Consider the following 24,162-nt stretch of genomic DNA (forward strand, 5'->3'; position numbering starts at 1 on the left):
TGCAAAGTTGTTGCGATTTGTCTTAAAGATTGACCGTCATTTCTTAAAGTAATTACTTTTTTCTTTGCTTAACTTAGTGTATTTTGCCATTTTCTGCTCCCTTACATTCAGGAATGACAAACTTGTGCCTATGCTACCTATATTTATAGTAATCATGGACTCTCACCTGTTAACAATAATTGGTGACAAAAGGTTAATTAGGTAACATGCTAGTTAACTCAGAGAACATCTAACAAAGACACTTTTATACTTAGGCCAGTGTTCTAATACCGTGTTATACACATTTCAGACTTTTAACTGACTTGGGCTTCAGACTGAAATCCTCTGGCTTTGGGTGATCATTTCATTGAAATTGACAAGATTTACATTTTCATGTAAAAATTAAATTTTTGAATGCAATTCACTTATGATTATCGGCTTATATAAGTACACATATCATATAATGAAATATTAAAGTGTTTATAGACAAGTCTATACAGTTAAAAGCATAGATAATCATGAAAAACCTGGTTTCAAGCAGGTGTACTCAAACTTTTGACTGGTACTGTATATATAGTGGCAAAGTTATTAAAAATCATTATGTGAGCCGGAGAATAAAGAGGGCTTTATTTCCTGGGTTTGTATAATCTTTGGTTTTGCCCACTAACTGTTTTCCATAGATCAGGGAAACAGCTTAGCCATCCTGACACCATAGTAAGGGACAAAAACAAGTTAGTGCTTGAGTACGAGCTAGGTTTGTTTTGTTTATTTGTTTGGGTTTACAAGTGTCGAAGATCCCTGTGTGGGGAATTACTAAAACTAAGTCCTGAAGTCCAACTGCATAACCTGTCTCCAGCCTGTTTATAATGTATACCTTGGTCACACTGTTACAAACATGGTGTAAGTAGTGGGATTTCAGTGTCCCCCAGTGGCTTTGGAGTACAATTGCAGCTTGAAAATATATGGAAGACTATATAAATGGAATATATGGAAGTGGTAAAAGCCTTGCTGCAGGTTACAGCAACGCAGCACGAAACCAACCGGGTGCAGCAGGAACTAACCGCTGCACAGCGGGAGACTACACAGATGTTGATGGCCCAGTTGGCACAGGCCGAGCAGGAGTGCCATGAGATGGCCAGCAGACTCACAGCAGCTGAGACCGCCAGGATCATGGTCAACCCAATGAGACCGAGACACCTTCTACAAAAGTTGCCCTCACAGGATGACGTAGTGGTGTACCTCCTAGCTTTTGAAAAGGTTGCCACAAGAGAAGCCTGGCCCATAGCTCAGTGGGTTGGTAATGGGTGATAGTAATTTCTGTGGGCTCAAGTATAGTTAATGTGGCTCTGGATGGGCACCAGTATATGATTCCAGTCATTGAAAATGGGAAAGAGGCCCAAGCTCTAGCAGACTGTGGGTTACGTTGAGTTACGTTGGTTTCACCAAATTGTAAAACCGTCTGATTTGGATCATCGTCTTAGGACAGACATCACATGCATACACAGGGATGTTAATTTCTACCCGACTTCTCAGGCCAAAGTCGAATTTTGGGGAAATGAAAATGTGTTAAGAGTTGGTGTAATCCCGAAGTCACCACAAAGTGATAATACTGACCCAAAGCTGTTTACAGGAAAACGGAAAACAAGAAAGTCCCATAAACAAAGACGAGCAGACAAATATAGAGGAGCCCCAGAGGAATATCTTGGTGGGGGACCCTGTAAAACATGCTAGAAAGGGGGTCAGTACTCAGTGTAAACCTGAAAGTATAACCAATGAAACAGGAGACATCCGGCTTGTCACTGAGGGTGATGACCAAAATTTAATGGAGCATTGGGCTGATCTAACATTTGTTAATTTTAAAAGCATCGGTTGTGATGGTGTACTGGTAGAGGGGAAAACTAAGGGTCCACTGGACTATTATAGTGTGAAAAATTGTCTCCTGTATTGTGTCACTCGGATTGGGGAATGGGAGGCCGAACAGCTGTTGGTTCCTTTCTCTGGCACATAGCCTCTTGTTTGAAGCACATTTGGGTAAAGAGAAAACGACCGTGTGCATCCATAAGAGGTTTTATTGGGGAGGAATTTATAAAAAGGTTGAATAATACTGCAGTTCATGCCCCAAGTGCTAGAAAACTAGTCCTCACACCCTGTTCAAAGCCCCGTTAGTGCAACTTCCAATAATCAAGATCTCGTTTGAGCATATTGCAATGGACCTGGTCAGGCCGATAAACCGGTCACCTACCCTGAAGCCATACAGCTTTGCAATACTGTATCAAAAACGATAGTAAAGGAGTTGGTGCAACTGTTTACCTGAGTAGGAATTCCAATGGAAATTCTGACAGACCAGGGAACGCTGTTTGTCTCCAAGCTAATGAATGATCTGTGTGACCTTAAAATAAAGCCAATCCACACTCATTATACCATCCATAATGTCACAGGCTTGTGGAGCGATTTAATAAAACATTAAAAAGTAGGTTTAGGAAAGTAATCGCTAAGGATTGGAAGGATTGGGATCTGTTGCTCCCTTATTTGATGTTTGCAGTCAGCGAGGTGCCCCAATCTTCCACTGGGTTTTCACTTTTAGAACTTTTGTATGGCCGTTAGCCTCGGGGAATTCTTGACATTGTCAAGGAGTTTTGGGAGGGACAAACTAGCACAGGGAAACATGTAATTGAGCATCTCCTCAATATGGGGAACAGGAATAAAAAGGTTAACAATATTGTGAGACAGCATTTAGAAAAAGCACAGGCTGCCCAGTCACACAATTGCAATCAACAGGCCAATGTTAGAACATTCAGCCCAGAAACAGAGTGTTGCTATTTGCTCGGTGGCAGAGACCCTATAAGATTATTGAAGGGCCGGTTAATTATAAGGTCAGACAGCCCGACCATAGGAAAAAAGAGCAGTTATACCACGTAAACCTGCTCAAGCCACCAGGCTTGTGGCAAAAGAAGTCGAGGCTTTGGATGCTACTGCACCAACCTCTAAAATAAATATGGGCCCCAACTTAAATGTTGTCAGGAGGTTAGAGAAATGTCTAAATTTGATGCCTTACCAATGCCCCGGATAGATGAGCTCAATGAAACATATTGCTGGAACATTCTCATCTGAATGCCCTCATTATCAAACAGTTGAAGTTCGCACAGGACATTAGTACAATAAATCACTTGGCTTCCCTTTTTCTTTGGCATGACGAGGTGAAAGGCATTACTGAGATAAACTGTACAATCTCATCTAAGCTAGGGCAGTGCCTTACCACATGAAAGCTCTAACATTTTTATATGATTTGTAGTTACCCTTCCAAATAAACCTTTCAAAGGAAAAAGTAATTGGAACCCTAATATGTAATCGATGTTATATTTAATGGATGTTACCACAATCTGCTTCTGTGGTCACCACATGCTCAATGATGTATGACGTTTATTTTGTAATGCTGTAATTTGTAAACTGTGCGCCATATCTTATGAACCAATTAAATACTTTCTAGCTCACACCTGGATCCTGTTGATCAGCAATTAAGTTAGAGCAGGAAGTGAATTGTAAAGAAATGAATGTATCCAAGTTATTTTTTTTTTCCTGGTTGATGGGTGTTATTTATGATTTGACGTGGAAATTACAGAAACAGAACCACAGTTTACAAAATGATATTGAAGAATATTATCTTTGTCAGATTACGTGCTAATGGTGTGCTTAAGCATTGCCAAGGTGTTCAGGTCACTGATCCTTTCAATGTACTGACTGTCTGTCTATAGGTTGTTAAATTTGATGATAGGAGTACCAGTGACACAATCACATCGGTGCTGTTCTTACTGCCAGATGTAAGCTCGATTACTCATGATTCATGCCCATGTTTAATATATGTCATTATTTACTTTTTTGTATAAATAACATACCATTACATTTTAAACCAGACACATTTAAACTGTTAGTTCTTGCTTCGATTCCAGCAATTATATACATATTATTTTAAGACTTAAAAGGCCTAATTCACAAATTAATACAAGCCTTAAAAAAATCTGCCAGAAAAAACTGCATTTTAGGAACCTTCAGGAGAGGAATTCTCCATTGATCACATGGGGTCTATTTTAATGATGTAGGGGTTGATATTAATATTGCTATCATGGGTGATTTTTAGACCTTCACTGAAAACAATAACAATCTAGTGGAATAAGTTCCACATATAGGTAGGTTTTCAAGTTAAAGATAGGCAAGACAACTTCATTAAAATAAACACCATTATATATCTTAAATATTAAACCCAAGGTTTTCCTGCTCATAGGTTTATGAGCACAGCATAAAGCAACCCCCCAAAGGTACTGTATCTAAATTTCTCCTTCTGTTTTTCCATAGGAGTACAAGATTCACAGCATGAGAAAATCATTACAGTGTCAGGAGATGGAGTAGTCCACAGTCCAGAGTTCCCCCGTGCTTACCCTCGGAACAAGGTGTTAGTGTGGAGGCTAATCGCAGTGGATGAAGGCATGCGAATACAGTTGACATTTGATGAAAGGTTTGGGCTGGAGGACCCAGAGGATGGCATATGCAAGTAAGCAGCTTATCTGGGAATTATGTGCTATTTAAAAGAGCAGTAATCATCTTGTCAGAGTCAAAATATATGGCAACCAAGTAGTGTAACCTTTAAATCTAACAGCATATACTGTACTGTAAAAATTGGGGACACTGAAATAGTATTAATTAAGCCATTACACCAAAAGCAAGCAGTCGTCTTTACTTGACTCTGGTGACATTTACAAGGTCACATTTGTCAGCAAATGTGATAATGACTGCTAAACTTCAGCCAACAAACTTTAGCAAAGTGTATGTTTAAGTGTATGTTTGTGTTTTTTTTTTTTTTTAAGTGACATATGAATGATATGCTTAAGCAAGAGTTTTTAAAACAGAACTGCTTAGCAGTATTGTCAGTTTAGGTTTGTTGTTGGTTCTAGATCAACACTATCCAGAGGCTCTATAAAAACGCAGAAACAAGTTGTTAGCAACATTCTTGTATAAACACTGTAATAAAAGAGAAACTGGCATGTTAAATGGTATAAATAGCTTTGCTTATAAATATCTTCATTATGCTTCTGGCCAGTGGTTTACCACAATGGGTTTTGCATTTATAACATATTTTTCATTTGTAGCATACACTGTGGTGAAATTTCCATTTACCAAGCTTTTAAAACACTCTTATTCTTCATTTAAGAACTACAATGATCTACAGTATGTTATGCTTTAGGTCTTCTATCACAATGCAAATGATACATACCCCTATTATGATATAGTATACATGAATGATGTAAATAAAGTAATGCATCGTTATACCCCATAACAGCAGAGTTCCTTTTAAGGTGCCTACTGGAGAAAACATCGGTGGATTCAGTGCATTATAGGTGTATTTGAAACCTCTAACTCTTAAACTGTTTTAAAAAATGATTTCATTATATATATGATTCTATATATATATATATATATATATATATATATATATATATATATATATATATATATATAAAGTTGCTGAGTTGCAATATCTGTATCTACAAGGGGATATTTTTTTTTGTTAAACTTGCATCACAACTCGACATTTTACCTCGTATAATTTAGGCACATGTCGATTCCATACTTGCCATTGACAATACTGACCCGCTGCTCTATGTAATGTCCCAGGTCATATACCTACAGCTGCTTTTCATTTTGTCAGGCAGATAAAACAATGTTGTCTGAGCTGAAAACATATATATTTATCATAAAAGCCAAAGACTTGCTGATGTATTGTGGACTACTACATAAACATCAGTGTTCTTTAAAGCTTGAGTTCAAAATACCTGAGTAATTACCAATGTGAATGTACTAATGTGATGCTGAACCGCTTAGTGGAGGTGATGGGCAATAAGAAGGCTGATTTCAGAGATATTTCAGCTCTATGGAATGTATAGGCTCAAATAGGGCCTTAGTGAGAACCTTCAGTACCATGTCTAGACTCCATTATAGGCCATGCATATATAGCTGACAAACACACTTACAGCGTAGAGGGGCAACTGCCCACCTCTAGCAGATCCTGCTGAAACTATAATATAATCGCTATGGGGCAGTAGATAGGGTCATGGCCTCTGGCCATGCACCACTTCTGAAAACACCTCCATTTGTAAGCATGTAATGCTCTTGTGGAGGAAGACCTTTGGTTGTTTATGTACGCCACTACTGACATGTTGCTGGTGCGCATGAGGACATGTCTGTTCTGGACAAGGAAATGCTGGAGTGCAGGGTGCAACGCTCTGAGCTCCAGTGTATTTATGTGCAGGGATATCCTGAATGGGCCGCTGACTCCTCTGCTTGCCCAGACCGCACCCCAACCCAGGTTGTATGCATCTGTCGTCACTACTTGACGGCTATGTATCACTCCCATCACTACATGTTTGTGCAGTTGGGAGGTCTGTCTCCACCAACGTAGGGCTTCCCAACATGAGCAAGACACCGTCAGCTGATAGTGTCTGTCTCGCTTGGGGTGCAGGTGAAAGGCATTGATCCACACTTGAATGGGGTGCATACGCAGTAACCCCAGTTGGATAGCTGATGAGACTGCGGCCATCAGACCCAGTAGTTTTTGACGCAACAGTAGCTGCACTGTGACCCCTGTTGAAACAGGGCCAGGCAGTTTTGAATAGCCTCTACTCTCATCCGACAGATATGCTTGCATGGTGAGGGAATACAGCTGGTGACCCAAGGAGACCGTACACTGACCCGGTATTAATTGACCCTTGGCCTCGTTGAGAGTGATCCCTTGTAGCCGTAAGGGAGCTAGGATTGCATCCATGCACTTAGAAAAGGTGCGGGGGGCTAAGGAGAAGCCGAAAGGCAGCATGGAAAACTCGAATATGCTCCCCTCAAAAGGTGAAGCGGAGATATTTCCTGTGCTCTGGATGGATAGGAATGTGAAAATACACGTCCTTCAAGTCCACTATTGTAAACCAATCACCCGGCCAAACAGATTGGAGGATGTGGCGATGAGTGACCATCTAGAACCTCCTCTCCATCAATAACCCTTTCAGGTGTCTCAGATGTAGGATGGGGGGAAAAGCCAGCGTCCTTTTTTGGCACCAGAAAGTATCTCGAGTAGAACCCCTCTTCTTGAGAGATGTGTTCTATGAGACAGATGGCTTGTTTGAGAAGCAGTTTCTCTACTTCTTGCCCAAGTGCCAAAGCCTGGAGATGGTTGTTCACAGATGGAACCATTATCCCTCGAAAGGGAGGAGGTCCCACGCAGAACTACAGTGCGTAACTGTTGTGCATGGTGGCGAGCACCGAGGAATTCGAGGTAATTCAGAAGCCACCGGCTCGGAGTGGGGCTTCCCCTAGTATGCCATCCAAATAGGCATTACCTGTGCTTCAGCTGCGTAAGCCCACTTCAAATGCATCTCTGTGACCGTGCATTACAGGCTCGGGCACGTAGGTTTCCTTTGGTCCTCTGGGGCAGCTTTGACCAAGGCCGTAATGGTGGAGTCCACTTGGGGAAAACCCGCTAGGCCCAGCTTGTTCACGCCCTCTAAAGAAGTGAGCAGCTCCACTTGCTTCAGCACACTAGGCACTGAGGCTGGATGATCCCAGGAGGTGCGTACCTCCTCCATGAAATTGGGGAATGCTGGGCAGGGCTGATTGCGAGGAGTCACAGTCTGTGTCCTGAACACAGACCACCGAAGTGCCATGCGCACCAAGCTGACCGAGTGCCGTACGCACTGGGTGCACTGAGCACTTAATGCACGAGCACCGCGTACACCGCGTACACCTCGTACAGAGGCGCCCACCGAGGCACCAAATTGCCGAGTGCTGCATGCACCGAGCGCCATGCGCACCGAGTCGTTATGTGATTCGAGGCACCGTGCACACTGAGCACCAAGATGCTATGCGCACAAGGCACCGAAGTACAGTGTGCACTGAGTGCACCGAGGCATAGAAGCACCAAGGTCTGAGTGTGCACCAAAGGTACCGAAGCACCTGGGGCAGCTAATCCAGTGGTGCCTACCCTAACCGCATGTAGTCAACCACCTGGTGTAGGCTGAAAGACAACACACACACACACACACTCCAATACTGCACAGGCAGTCACACTCATATGATGGACACAGAAGCATACCTTACTGTAGTGAGAGGCAAAAGAGGAAGTAGGCTCTGTGGAGCGACTACTTATTCCCTTGGCAGGCGGGACTAAGGACGTCATTCCACGGAGGTCTGACATAAAATTCTCAGCGAAAACCTACCTAAGGCAGGCATATCCCAAAAGTATTGGTTGGTGGTCGTCTTCGAATTGAAAGGGAACTAAACATAGAGGAGCCACCGTTATAAGAGTTTATCATAAGAAAATAATTGTTATAAAACTAAGGCAAGCATTGTAAAGCAAAGAGGAATGGCATAGCTTTTTAAAAACATGACCAGCCTTGATAAACTGCCAAATTACCATGAAAATTTACTGTGGTAATCTTTTGTAAGGGTAAATACAGTAACTACATTACTTTACTACCATTACGTTACTACCAACTATATCATAATACAATTTCACAACACAACCTGAAACTTGATATAATCAAAGTCTAGAACCCTATTAAAACAGTGGTGTGGTTGCCACTATCAATGTGTGACTACTCCATTACCACAGATGATGTTACTGCAGTGACTCCATTTTGACAAAACAACTTGAAAATTGGTAGAAAGCCAGATAGAATCAAGATTCAGAACCCTACTTAAAAGCTGCTTGATCACAAGTTTCTAATTGGATAAAAAGTATTTATAAACTCAAAAACTCACTTGACAGCCATGTGTAAAGGTTTTCCAAAATGGTAATCGTGTTAATAGTGCTAATAGAGAAACTTTGGCTGTTCTACACAATGGTATTTCTACTTGAAATGCATAAAAGCATTAGACTGAGGGGAAAGTATATTTAGAAGATTGCTTTGTTGCCGTGACAGGTATTTCAAAGTCATGGACAGACAAAAATAATATATATATAAAAAGAGGAAAATAAAGAAGATTTGAATTGAGAAACCCTACCGCATCTCCCACAATAGACTCAAATCTAGTTTGGAGCTTAGAACCTGTGTTATAAACAACCCAAATGTGTTGACATCTATGACAATGATGGCTTCAGTGAAGATTTTAAACAAAAATACAAACCATTTATCGACATAAAATTATACTTCATCTCAGAAAACATGTATGTATGTATGTATGTACTTATATGGTATTATGTATATATAGTTTTAATTGAAGCCTACAACACAGGCCTGGCATGAAATGAAGGAAAAATATTAAATCTTTTGAGGCCAAACATAAATATTGGCAGAATACATCTAATGCATAAAGTATACACATTAGCCACACTTTAAGGATTAGTTACAATCTTGCCAGCTTCCCTGAATAGACCATGAGCATGCAACTACATTAACTAGTTAACTGTCTAAATTTGTTCGGGGTCTGATATGGACAGATGGGATTTCCCCTGCCTATGTAACTAAAGAATGGCAGGCAGCTTCCCACTGCTCCTGAGTATAACAACATGGTTTTAAAAGTTTTCTGGTTTTATAATGCTCCATTGTGAAGGTGCTAACATGTGTCCTTGTTGATTGTACAGATTACAAATGAACACAGGAATGGCCCAGTGCATTCACAAAGAGCTATTAAGAAAGTGTATTAATAGCTCTAATTCAAAAACACTGACCTTTGTGGGTTAGGTAATTTGCTGAAGAAGGGTATTAGCACTGATATTAAACCTGAATTGGTACCAACGCCAACTAAACCTTAGTAAATATTTCCCTTTCAAATTCAATTTTGTTCGCTTTTAATTGTTCATTTTAACTATGTTATTTTGCTTTAGTTATGTGCAGTCTATAATAATACTAATGTAACATCAAGGGCATTTTGGTGATAACGAAGTTAGTCATAAATGTAATGAATTTCTTTTTTTCTCTTTGAAATCTTGTCAGTTCTGCTGAATAACATACTCCTGGAGATGTTATATGAGAAGACAAGAGACAATTAAGGCTAATAAACAATGAGCCATGCTTTCAAAAGCCTATATTATTAATAAACCGATCTTATTAATACAAGAGTACAGTGCTTTATTTATTTATGCTTTATTTATTTTTAAAACATAGAATTGGATTTGGTTCTGTAACACATGATGAAAAGGATCTCCTTAGTAGAAATAGAGCAATTGAGAGACTGGAAGATGAATAAAAAGACAAACCGATGGAGAAATAATGTCTGCAATCTGCACACTAAACACCCAGGTAAAAGAGAGGGTTCAGAAGGTGTGCCAGTCTTTAGCTGTGCAAGTAATGTTTTCTCTCTCACGATTTTACAAAAAGCCAGGAAAGTTAAACTCATCCTACGTTTGTATAAGAGATAAATACATTCACACGGTACCAAAGTAAAGTAACCTGAATCCTACATGACAAGATGTTTCTTTTATCATATCATTATGTGTTATCTTACACCCACCTTTTTCTAGTGCTCCTGGCACGCAGGAGGAGACCCCCGCAGATATTTTTAATACAACGATAACAAACTTCTTACTGTCACACTGAAGAGAAGAAAGGGTTACAATTATTTTTTTTGTGTGTGCGACGGTGTGTAATGGAGATTAAATACTCTCAAAGTATTTTACATTAAAATATAGATCATAAAACATTTCATAGGAAATCTTTTAAAATTAAAATTCCAGCAGTTTGGGGGGCAGTTACTGTCATTAACACTAAACAAATGCAATGGTGTTTATTGCCTTTAGTTCCCCTCTGAGGTTATAGATTATAATTATATTACTGAGCTTGTCTTTTATATTTAATAAAAACAGTAAATAATACATTTCCACCAGGTCCTCGGGGTGCCATGAAAGCAATGGTTATAAACCGCTTAACTGTATCATGTTGCCCTAAGAGTACTGCGAAAAGAGGTTTAGTAAATGCTAGACGTGGTAATTTGTGCAGTTGTCTGCTTGGCAATGCAGTTTGCTTAAGTGGTTTACCGAAATTGTACCGCATCTGGGGACTAAAACGTGTTCATTACATTAGCTGTTATTAGGGTTCAGGGTTCAGATTATCTTTTGATAATAAATTTGTTCTCACCACTTGTATTTTACCTAAATTCAGATTTACCAGCTTGTCTTCAACCATTCAACTGTTTATATGCAAATTTAGTAACCTCAAGCAGCAAGGTAGTGCACAGGGATGTTGATGAAGGCAGTAGCCAAAACGTTTGTCTCCTTGATGTACTTTGTGATAAATTTTACATTTTAAGGTAACAAAGAAAATTAGTTAGGGCTTGGTGGGCTTGGAGACCAAACTACTCCCTCATACTTCAGACATGCTCGCATTTCCACCGCTAATGCAATAGATACAATGAGAGGACAACAGGCTCCAGCTCTGTCAATGTATTACCCATTAATAAGCGCCAACACTATTATAAATAAATGAACAAGAAGAGAAAACAGGAAAAATCACTCTATTCTGTTTTTCTCTATGAAACTGCAAAATCCAAATCCTTCATTTTTGAGTTATATAACAAAGAACAGAATCGCATCAAAACACAATTTTGTCATTTGTGGTTGAATATTAGATTTAAAATGGTCACTGTGGGTTGCAAGTACCTGGCAGTTTCAAAATGCAAAATATACTAGTGTGGTTACAAAATAATACTGGTGTGGTAACCTAAAATAAATGTCTGAAGTCTCAGTAGAGCATCTTTACAATGTCTCCCTTCCTTTGTCCTGTACAGGTATGACTTTATAGAAATTGAAGAGCCTGCTGATGGCACTATTTTAGGCCGATGGTGTGGATCCAAGCCAATACCTGGAAAACAGGTATCCAAAGGGAATCAGATTAGGATTCACTTTATATCTGATGAATACTTTCCTTCAGAACCAGGATTCTGCATTCACTACTCCCTCCTTCCATTGGTAAGAATATTTCTTTTGTTTACACAGTATCTACATGAAACACAAAATCACCAAAGATGGTAATAAGTTGTAGTAGTAGAAAAAAGAAACAAAAAACGAATGACTATGGGATACTGACATACAGTGCAACTACATTCTTGCAAGAGACTGACATTAAAGCAGATGATACGATACTCTGAGCATGTATTTTTATAACCATACATTTTATTTCATTCATCATGTATACTATACAGACACATAACATACATTAAACTGGTAAGAGCAAGTATAAGTGTAGTAAAATAACAAGATAGATCTTGATTTTGGTTGAGTTGTAAATAATTGCAGTTTTCATTTTATTTAGTTGTTTTATAAATAACACATTTTCTTGAACATGCGTGCCAAACTTTTCTCCCTATTTCTGTCATGTTGCTTTCTTTAAAACTGATGAGAAAAAAGAGCAGTGTGCTCCTCTGCATTTTGGCGTATTTAAAAAGCTTGAAGTTCTATTGATATGATTAGACAAATACCACCAAACTCACACTGGCCTCTTGAGCATGGATGCGTTAATTCTCTGATTAATTCTCCCGAGTGAAAAGAAAGAAAGGATTAGTTTAACTCTGGTAAAGGTTGATCAGGCAGGCAAAAGCTGACAATGGGAAATGCTGCACAGCAATGTGAAGTTATTTGTTTTAGTGTTGGACCACACACAGTGAGGGGTGGCCACCTTTGGCACTGTTTAAAGTAAAAAAGAATAAAGCTGAATTCAAAAAGGGATATGTTTGCTTTCATAGATAAGTGTGGTGGGCCCTGCATTTACAGCAGCAATACCTATTAACATAATGGTTACATCTGAATAAGAGGTGTATACTGATATAATGGAAATAAACTTGTTTCATATGTAGGTGTTCATACTTGTTACAAAATGAATAGGAATTCACATTAAATCATCCGCAATTGAATCTGTCATGTGGCTGACACTATAAGGGCATCAGTAATAACTGCTATGAAATTATTCTTACAGTATCAGGTTGTAAAAATAAGCAATGAAGGACATTGCTATAATATTGGAGGAGACAAAAATAAACATTCTATAAAAATAGAAATAGAAGGGAAGATAAGCCTAGGTCAGAAGCTCTGTTGTAAATATTGGCACGCAATGTTTAATCCATTAAAGGGCTATCCTGTAACAGTTTGGTGCCACAGGTACAAGCTCCATCAGGATTTTGAAAGGGAAAAAGAAACACAATCTGATACCAAAATCAATAATCAAAAACATACATTACTGTGCAATTGTACTTCCACCGGAGATAAGTGGTGACCTGTTTTTCTCTTTGGAGCGTGGCAGAAATGGAAAAGTGTTTAAACAGTAATCTAGTGGGGATTTTGTTCACAGTGAAACTTTAATTCATGGACAACCCATTTCTAATGGGCTTAGGTTTATGTTGTTAAAACAGTTTATACATACTACATGTAAAGCAGTTTAAATAAATTTACTCTCACTGACTAAATTAACTCAAGAAATCTGGTAACATTAAGGGCTTGAGTAGACAGGCAGACAGGTAGACATGGATATAGAAACATGACAGGGTCATAGATAGGCTTTTTTGCCTAATTCTTCTATTCATTTCTTAATGGTGAATCTACGTAATAAGTTACAGAAACAAACAAAAGCAATTAAGTAAAGAGAAAGAAAATGCATTTTAACAAACATGTATTGTGTCTGTGAATGCTAAACGTTTCACCCAGTGTTTTTGTTTTGTTGTGAGCTGGTTCATATTGTTTTAAAATCTTAACATGGTGGTTGGTTCGTGTGTGTTGGAACTGGCCTGAACCCTAGATTTAGTTTAGTTATTTATACAGTATACAGGACACATGCTGAGGCTTATCTTGTTTACATAGCAATCTATTTAATGGCAGCATCAGCACCCTATACAGGTGTCAAGGCATTAAATAGTTAAAAAAATGTGTTTGTTTTATCCTTCCCTACACTTCAGTAGTAGTTGTTTTATCATATTTAAAATTGACATTTTGCAGCACTGATGTCACAATAGCAGTGTCCACAAGCTTTCAATTCAGAGCTGTCTGCAGCAATGTTAATGTTTAATCTGTAAAACTAAAAAAGTAAGTTACTTAATTAAATATATCATCATAAGAAAATATTTAAAAATTAAGTATACTAGTTTAACCTTCACTGGGTTGTACATGCATTGTTTATTCAATTCTGAACTTTTATAAGGGTAGATCTGAACCATCCATTTTTTGGCACACCTGCCTGCTTCTGTCCAGAACCTGTTTCATTGATCTGATCAGTGGCAGATCTAAATACTTCTGTTTCCGTATTAATCTTGGCTGTGTTTTACCTTAGCTGTGATTTCCTGACTCGCTTGTTACCATCACCACATACAATAAAAAAAAAAAAAAAAAAAAATACAGTAAAGTAAGGACTGCAGAACATTAGATACATTTTTGTGTATCTGTACATAGATCATAAAATAGACCCTTTTGGTTATGTGGCCTCATGCATGTAAAGTGTGAAAAGTCAGTTGGCCCGTGATGTGTTTACTTTTTCCAACATGGCCTTTCATTTTGATCCTACAGATCCCAGGCTTATGCTTCTATGTTTATGCACTATTTAGTCTATCACTAAGTGCAGCTTATCAAGCAGTGATTAAACAACACTGGCTACGTTTTCTCAGGCTAGACATGACCTGATTCTGCCAGTGTGTTTTTTTGTTTTTTGAAGATGTACATCAAAGTGAATGTGTCCAGATACCGAGAACTATTTCCTGCCACAATGGAGGAGGATTTCTACAGAGGCTGTAATTTTCTATAGCTTTGATTCACACTATGAGTCACTGTATATTTATTAAAAAAAAAAAAAAAAAAGCATTATTTTGTACAGTGAAGCTATTGCATTATGGAGTCTCACCAGGCTATAACAAAGATGACATTATTCACTCCAGGGGATGAAATCCCTGGCGATGGGGATGTAGTGGAGGTAGGTGCACATACATGCCACACTTTTCATTTTTCCAAATATCTGGAAAACTGCTTATTCAACAATACCTAATTTGTTTGCCTAATGATATCTAGTTGTAGAAGATCCTTGCTCCTTGGGAATATTACATCAAAAGAGGACCCCTGGCTCGCCGCATCCAGTTTTCATTGAACTGCTCATTGCCATTTCTTATCTATACTATTCTGTACACTGATTATATATGTCATGGCCATATCAATAGCTCCCATTTTAATTATTAGCTGTGGCAGGGGATACAATATATGTAACTGGCTTTTGCTTCATAGAAGATTATTTACTCCAAATGGTTATTTGGACAACCCAGACATTGAATTAATGGGTTTTGAGAATCTAGCCTAGGTTGTTGTCCTAACATACATGTTGTCACAATATAGGATGAGGGGACGGGGACGGGGACGACACATTTCATGTTATACTTTAAACACTCAAACATTAGACATACTAGATGTACTAAAAAGAAGTTAGTAAAATCTTTACAGAATATTTTAATAAAAACTTATCTGTGGGGACCTAAAAAAAAGTGTCCGGAAAGGGCCAGTGAGTTCTATGAACTAAACCCATCCCATAAAGTTACCTGCCTGGAATCCAAGCATTGGTATACAGAAGCTCAGGAAACTACAGTGCACTGTTTTGATGTAGTAAGACAGATCAGTGTAGTATTCCCAAGTGAATGGATATAATAAGTAAGTGTTAAGCCAGCCTGCCTTTCTCATGAAGGCAGCTTGCCAGTGTTCTGTTTGAATGCAAATGAGAGAGAAGCCAGATTGCTAAGGCACTCCCTGGCTTTTCATGTACATTCCTTACTTGTGGAAACCCAAGCACACAGCATCCCCCTGTTTCTCCATGGTAAACCAAGCTACTGAAACCTTGGTCCATGGAACAGCAGTAAGTTTATATTTAAACAGACATAATTCTTCTTCACCCCTTCCATGAAAGAATTAAAAATAAAATCAGGCTGTATTTTATAGGAAGAGATTTTGAAAACACCAAGGCCATGCAAAGGTTGTAAAAACATTGCTCACAGAAATAAGATTTACTTGAACAGGTTTCAATAAAATTGTCTTTCAGACATCAGACTCCAGTGATCTGCCTCTACAGGCTGACCTTCATTTTCCACTGCACCAAGACTCATTGTATACTTACGTTTAACTCTCCACAGTGGTTATCCTGTCAACAGGGAAACCGGGAAGTGTTTATGTGATTTTCAAATGGGGAAAAAAAAAACAAGTCATGGGAGAAGTAATTGTAGTTTGTGTGTGCGTTGTGGGGGTGTACACATAAGTGGATTGGCAAGGCAATATTAGGCCATTTGCTGTTAAGTTGACACTTCAATTCCAACTGATTGACAAACTCATCTCCTTCTAATGACTTATTTAGACAGAACATTAGGTTTCTTATTGAGGTGTTTTAATTTCTAAGATTTTTAGATTTTTTTACAACAACTTTGTAAGAAATTGGTGTGGGTCTTGGATAAAGTAGGACATTTGGAATTTGTAGCAGGGTGTCATGCATCTGTTATTTATTTGTGACATTTATTCATTTGTTAAGCTGTTTATGACAGTGATGATAGGCATGACAATAATGGCTTCCTGTTGCATTGCAATTAGACACATATTAGCTAGACCGCATGACTAGTTCAATTCCATTGCTGAATGACACACAATAGTTCTGGGGCCCTGTGTGTGTGTGTGTGTGTGTGTGTGTGTGTGTGTGTGTGTGTGTGTGTGTGTGTGTGTGTGTTTGTGTGTGTGTGTGTGTGTTCAGTTTAAACACCAAGATAAATAAAATGATGAGTGACTATTGAATGAATGCTCAATTTGCTCTGTATAATTTTAAATAGTGTTATTAGGCTCCTGCCCTCAAGGAAGGACAAGCTGTGATTTGCAGCTCTTGTTCCTGTGGAATGTGGGGTGGGATCTTGCAGCAAAGTACATGACAGAACTAAATAGACAAAGAAGCAGCTGAAATAAAAATGAGTTTTGGAAAGCAAATGAAAGCAAGAAAAAGGATGAAACATAACGGAATGCGTGCCACCTACTTGTCTGAACACTTACTTCTCAACATGAAGGGTGAAGAAGAGTCAGTTTTAATTGTCCACCATTGGTGCGTGCATGCAAACGTGTTATATGCAGTAGAAATACAAAATATATAGAACTATTTGTAATTTCATCTGGGATATATCCTTGGGGATGTAGAAAATTAGAAGTTATCAGAGCAATACTGCAATTGAATAGTTCTGCAGATTCAGGTCTAGTCTGATTGTTTCTATTCTAGATTGTTATTGAAATATGTTAAGGTAAACTGCAGCCTGTTTCCTGAAATTCAACACAGCTTTTACAGAAAACACTTATTTGTTTCCCCATTGGGTTTCTAATACAAGGTCATCGATTTCAAATCTAGCATGGCAGGTAATCATTTATAATGATAATTATAATGTCAAGGAGAAAAAAGACATTTATATGATCTAACAGCACTGCATTGTAAAGGCAAACAGTTGCTTGCACACAGTACTGGCATTTTTATGTATCCACAACCCCCATACTCTTGGTAGATCCACTGCCAAATCAGGTTTCATACCATTTAGTTTTCATTATTCTAGCTACTCTAATGGGACTGCAGGAGTTGATGAAATTTGCTGTACTGATTGATGACAATTGCAGTTCACTGGTGTCTTTTTCAATGCAAGGTCTTTCAGTGTTTAAGATAATACTAGGATCACATATACAGCAAATAAAACCAAGTGCTTTTAACTATTATAATATGTAGTCAAACTAGTCTTGTATCATATTGAAAAAGCACAATTGAGTGGTGTAACGTACAACAGAATATAAGGACTGTCACACAGACTGGCTTATTAGAGCTCCCTGAACCATCAGGAGCGAATTGATAAACATATCAGTGAAGCAAAGAGAGCCAGATTCCAGTAAAAGAACTGTTTTAAATAAGACAAAAAATACTATGTAGCAGTACGGCAGAGTTCAAAATTAGTATTTGCTCACCCGGTAGACGCGGGTTGATTTGGTCTGTAGTTGGTACATCTGACATACCAACACACCCCAGTGGTGCAGTCGTTTTCTGCTATTGTTTTTTTTTTTTTTTGGTGCCCAAGGACGCAGGAAGGGGCGGTGCTGGAGGTGCGGCTGCATCCCTAGAAGCTAATCTTAGCTTATGTATGAGCATGGTAAATCTGCAAACCCTGCAATAAATGTTATGAATCAACTGTTTCAACCAATCACCATTGCCATATGGGCACTGGCATTTCGTGTTTTAGCCAATTAGCACTAAGCATTGCCATGCAAGGGTGGGTTTTTATTGTTTTAACCTATCAGCACCAAGCATTTCCCTGTGAGAGAGCATTTACTTTCCAAACATCTCTTGCACCATATTTAAAACAACCCTGAGTAGAGAATATTTTAACTGTTAACATATGTAAATATGTCTTTCAATAAACATGGTATATAGTCATGTTTCTTTTCACTTTTAAGTAACAACCCACATTCTTATGCCATTATGTTATTTTAATTTAAATTAACCAAAGTTGTGGAAAGTAATTGTACTCAGTATTTTAGTGCTGCTGTCTTCACTGTCATGTACTATTTATTCAGCACATTATATGCCTTTCTGTAACTTTTACTGTTGTGTTAAAAATGTTTTAATGAACATACATGAAAACTGAAATAATCAATGTTCACATGCAGCCATGGCATAAAGCCTTCAATAGTAAATAGTTTATTTAGCAAGTGTCAGTAGCAGTGTTCACAGTCTTGATTGACTGTAGCGACAAGCACAGTTTTAAATAGTTTCGTTTTGCGTGTTGATTTGAATAGTTTAGTTCCTATAGATAATGTTTTTACAAACAATTAAAGATTGATTTATGTTTTAGGTCGATGAGGTGATGACACATCTGTGACATTCCATTACTGTCTTTAAAAGTATATTTAAATTCAAAAGATTAAGTTTTAGCAATTCTATTGTTTATTGTAGTTTTTGCACATATTTAAAAGCTTTTTTTTTTTTTTTTTTTTTTTAATAATTACTGCAATAGTCTTCTGCAATGGGATTTATACAACTGTTCAGTTTGTGAATATAGCTACTAATGAAATGTGTCAAGAAGAATGATAGAATAAAAACAGCTTTTAAGTGCCGAAGATTAATAAAAAGTACTATATATGTAATTTAAAAAAATATATAATTTAGGATGTGACAGTGTACAGGTTTAATATGTGGCATTTTCAATGTCTTGGAATGTCAAATCTGAAGAGATTATCTGTCTTTAAGTGAGGAATAGCACATTTCAAGCTATCAGTCAATGCTTAGAAGTTAGTCCAACACTGAAACATGGTTTAGTGTTTTTTTTTTTTAAAACTCTGTCTAAACTTTTCAATGGTCATAATTAATGTAATTTTAAAATGTTCCAATACTTGGTTGTTTTTGCAATTTCTTTTGTTCCGTTATTTTTTGTTATTATTACAGTGACATTATTGTAACATACAAAATTATAAATGAATAAATAGCCTAATTAAAATGTCGAATGACAGTCAGCTTCAGGGCACGAGATGACAACCAAACACTAAGCATTGAATTTACTGTATAAAATTTAAAGAAATGAAAAAATGACATTCTGATGGTGCTAAAAATACAAAATAAAACTGATAGGCCCTGGAGTTAATTTATGCCAGATGACACTGCTCCATGGGATGCCAGACAGACTGTATCCTAGAATCCAGGGCAGCATCTGTGAAAGTTAGTTTGGGGGAACTCTTAAGGGAGAATAATAGGTGCATCAACTTTTATTGATGACTTTTATTTTGGTGCACCATGCTACCACCTGTCTGAAAAGAAATGAAGATGCCAATTTCAGCATTGCAGCCAAAAATATAAACATACCACCAAGCTTTGGGAAGGATCAGAGTTATGATGGCAACACATTATTTCAAGTGATCTGTGAAGACAGGAAACAGCACAGAAAGAACAACTACATCTTATAGCTATTGTTGTTAAAACACACAGAGACATGATACTTGCTATTTAATGGTGCATCAAGGGATCTGCAGCAATTTTCAGCTAGTTCTACTTTAACTTCAGTGAAATGAATGGGGGACAGTCCACCCCAACAAATGAATCTCAAATATTTAAGAAACTCTCTAACTCCCTTCATCATCTGAAAACAAAGACTCGTACTTTAAATTTGTCTTAACTGGATATGTCAACAAATGAGTAATGGCATAATGCAAAGCATGTGTATTGCAGCCCTATCTGGGCACATAGCTCAGTGTTTACCGAAACTGGATGCTGATGTCCCCCGTTTAACTAAACATACTTGCTCTTCCATTTTTAGCAGCAGTCCATGGCAAAGCTCAATGATCAAACACACACACTTTTTCGACCACTGCAGTGCTTTGCAGGCTTTGTTTTCAATTTGTTTGCCATGTGACACCATCATCACTTTTGAGACAGTTCCTTGTGAAGCATAGTAATTTGTGTAGTGTGGGGATGATGGCTCACTGTTAAAATCTGTGAGATCTGCTGTCTTAGGTATGAACATGAACTGACTTGCAAACAGCAGGATGTGGATACAGTCTAAATATCACACAATGTTAAGGACAGTGAATTTAAACAAGTTGCAAAGCTAGTAAGAAAGGTAAAGGCGCACAATAATGCAATTTTTATCTATTGTCAGAAAGAAAATCTCACATATATATATAACACCATGGTCTACTATTATAAATGTCTTCAGTTAAAATGTCTTCAGTTATTTGTTCCTTTGTAGATTTATGCCTACACAGAGCCTATTGTCAGTTGTTCCTGGAACACATTTTTGTCTGCGTGCCCGTCTGCTTTCTAAGCCATTTTCCCTATTAAAGATTGACACAGCCTGCAACAAATTTGAAACACCCTTTAGTCAGGGCAGAAAGTACAATGGAAGTTATTCTTTATTTACTAGATGAAAAGTTTTATTTCATACCTTGGAAGAGTAATCCACTCTGCATTCCTGTCCTTTCTATGAGGTATGGTGGAGGTTAAAGTTATCATATCAGTTTTAAAAGAATGATTTTGGCAGAGGAGGTACAAACATAAATCTTATATGTGTAGGAGCCCAAATATTTAGCAGCTGTTGCTAGGTTAGGTAAGGTAATCTTTTTCTAAAGTTTTTTTCCAAAGTCAGAAGGGATGTAAACACAAGGGGGGACATACATCAAGATCGACCGACACAGCGCTAAATTGGCGGAGTGTAAAATAGCGCTCTGCTGAGGCACAGATATTACCCCATCCTGAATGTATTAACTGACCCAAAATTCATGAGGCATGGCATAAGCTGGCACATTTAAATGCGAAAATTCCGCTGAGCCAGTTTTCCGAACCCCTAAAAATAGGCTATGGTAGCACAGACCAAGAGACTAATCTGTTGAACAATAGGTAGGTAATTTGGTGAGGCAATTTTGTTGTAATAAAAATAGCGTCGCAGTGCACTTTGTACCCAAGTACCTGTCAGTGTTTTCAGTTCCTGCTTCTGGCCTGACGTCACCAACCCCAGTCATCCTGTCACACGTGGTGTGAGTAGTGGGATTTAGCGCCTCCTAGACTCCTGCCCAGAACAGATAGTGCAGGTGCAGTTTTTTTTAAATACTTTGTGAAGAAAGGGATTTTTTTTTGGAAGAATGGAGGAAGCTTTGTGGTGCCTACACTTCACCAAGGTGAGGCACTACAAAAGGGAAGATCCTGTCCAGAGGAGGAAGGAAGGGCAACCTCTCCCAAGAGGGATGGAGAGGTACGAGAGCTGGCTGAGGGACCCCAGCGCCGTTTCCATCTCCACCAGTGCAAGAGGGAGAAACCCCGCCGCTGTCTCCAACACAACAGGGAGAAGCCCCATCACTGTCGCCAGTGCAAGAGGGAGAAGCTCCACCGCTGTCTCTAGCGAATGAGGGAGAAACCCTGCTGTCTCTAGCACAGGAGGGTCTGCACCTGCCATCGCCTCCCGAGGGTCCGCATCTGCCGTCATCTCCTGATGGTCCGCACCTTCCTCTTTTGCCTCTCACTTACGGTAAAATACGCTTCTGTTTCAGTAACCATTGTGCTTTTGGAATAGACCTCTTCTGAGTCGAGTGCCGTTCCCTTGCATTTGTGCTGAGAGCCAGCTTGCTGCTCTCATTGAATCAGCGGCTCCATTTTTATTGTCTTTTTCCTTCTTCTTACAGTCTGCTTTGCTTGTGTCGCAGTCTTTTCTTGGCTGTCCATCGTGTAAGTGTGACTGCTTGTGCTGTATTGGTTATGCGTGTGTTGTCTTTCAGCCTACGCCTTCCGAGAGAACAATGTTCTTTTATGGAGCTGTACCGAGACTCGATTGCTAATTAATCATTCAATTGGAGTTGCTGTACAACTGCATATGAATTAATAAAGTGCAATTCCCTGTGCTTGCATATTACATTTTACTTGCACTTGAAGTGCTGTGCAATCCTCGTACAAATAGACATTTTAAACACTCGTGTTACACAGACCCGTTTATATCCCATGTACCCATGACTATACACCAACATTAACACACAACACATAACATATAACACTGAAATACACATAGGGGCTGACAACATTGCCACACTGCCCCATAACTTTTATTTTACAGTTTCTGCAAGATCTGCTAGAGGTGGGCAGGTCTCCCTCTACGCTGAAATGCATGCCATGTTCCTATAGAGCTGAAATATCTCTCTGTGAAGTCAGCATTTTTATTGGCCTTCACTACCGCTAAGCAGGTCAGTGAGCTGCAGGCTCTGTCTGTGCACAGTCCTGTACACGTGTCTGGGATAATGGAAACAGGCTATCATTACGCACAAACCCTGCATTCCTACCCAAGGTGATTACGGCCTTCCACTTGAACCAGTCAATGGAATTAGAGGATTTCCACCCCCCCCTCTCCCTCAGAGGAGGATAGGCAACTGAATTCTCTCTGCCCGGTGAGGGCAGTGAGAGAGTATAGGGATAAGATGAAGGCGCTGCATCAGTCTGACCAGCTCTTTGTTTGCTATGGTGAAAGGACCCTAAGGCAAGCCCTCTCGAAACAGCAACTGGCCCACTGGATTGTGGACACAGTCTCCAGCGCCCAGATGGGGGGAGCATGAGCATCCAGGGCCCAGATGGGGGGAGCACGAGCATCCAGGGCCCAGATGGGGGGATCACGAGCATTCAGCGCTCAAACGGAGGGAGCACGAGCATTCAAAGCCCAAAGGGGAGCTGTTCCCACCTCCACTGCAAGAGGGAGGCTGCTTGTCACTCCCACCTCCACCGCCAGAGGGAGAGCAGCAGGAGCTACCTCTGCCTCCACCACCAGAGGGAGAGCAGCAGGAGATGCCTCAGTTTTCACCGCCAAAGGGAGACTATCTGCAGCTCAACTCACCACAAGGGGGAGACCACCTGCTGCTCCCACTTCCACCACAAGAGAAAGGACCAGGATGTGATGCTGGCATTTCTCAGCAGCCACTGCATAGGCTGCTGAGAGGAGCACAAGGAGAAACAGCCCTGCTGAAGCTATCGTGAAGTACTGTCAAAGCCAATACTGCAGCAGCCACTGCCAGAGTGGCCAACCCCAGCACCACGACTGGTCATGACTCCATCACCAGGGAGAGAAGTGGAGATCCCGCTGCTGCCTTCTGGACCAGGGGCTCTATCACTTCATGTGTATGTAAAGTATTTAATAGTATGTGAGCACAGGACTGTACAAATTAGTTCACATGCTGGGAATCAAGTGAATAATTAATTATTAATTAATTGAATCCCGGCACAACAGTATATATAGATGCACGTTTTACTCACTCAGGGTTGTGTGTTTGAAAGTGGAGAATGGGTGAGAAAGAGAAGGAGAAAATAATTAAAAGCAAAGCAAAACAAATGCTACTCACGCAAGAGGACTCACACAATACTTGTTTAGTGTTGTTCATTGTCTGTTTTGTTTGTATATTTATTTTTATTTTCTCTGTGTCAATAAAACACTGAGCGCCGCAGCGTCTCAGTTTTCACCCGCCAATACTGCCTGTCTGTGTGTTCCTTTCTGGCCTGACATCCCCCTACAGCCAGCCTGTTCACAGCAAGTCAAAAAGTTATGTGGGTAATAGTAGACTTAACGGGTAACGATAAATGCATTTCATAAAACACTACAAACTCATTGAAGAGCAGGGGAGGGGGACTTGATTAGGGCAGGGTTTGATCATTTAGCACCAGTAGGCTCTCT

General features: G+C 39.2%; 1 protein-coding gene across 2 annotated transcripts in view; it reads left to right on the forward strand.

Moving 5' to 3' along the window:
- LOC121322941 (platelet-derived growth factor C-like) overlaps positions 1-24,162 on the forward strand; it is a 96,370-nt gene that overhangs the window by 44,796 nt on the left and 27,412 nt on the right. For both annotated transcript variants that reach the window (XM_041263594.1, XM_041263586.1), the window contains exons 3-4: positions 4,330-4,525; positions 11,743-11,923. In XM_041263594.1, the coding sequence (XP_041119528.1) occupies positions 4,330-4,525; positions 11,743-11,923 (377 nt within the window). The remainder of the gene's footprint in view (positions 1-4,329; positions 4,526-11,742; positions 11,924-24,162) is intronic.

This window comes from Polyodon spathula, chromosome 1, assembly GCF_017654505.1.
Source record: "Polyodon spathula isolate WHYD16114869_AA chromosome 1, ASM1765450v1, whole genome shotgun sequence".
NCBI classification, from domain to species: domain Eukaryota; kingdom Metazoa; phylum Chordata; class Actinopteri; order Acipenseriformes; family Polyodontidae; genus Polyodon; species Polyodon spathula.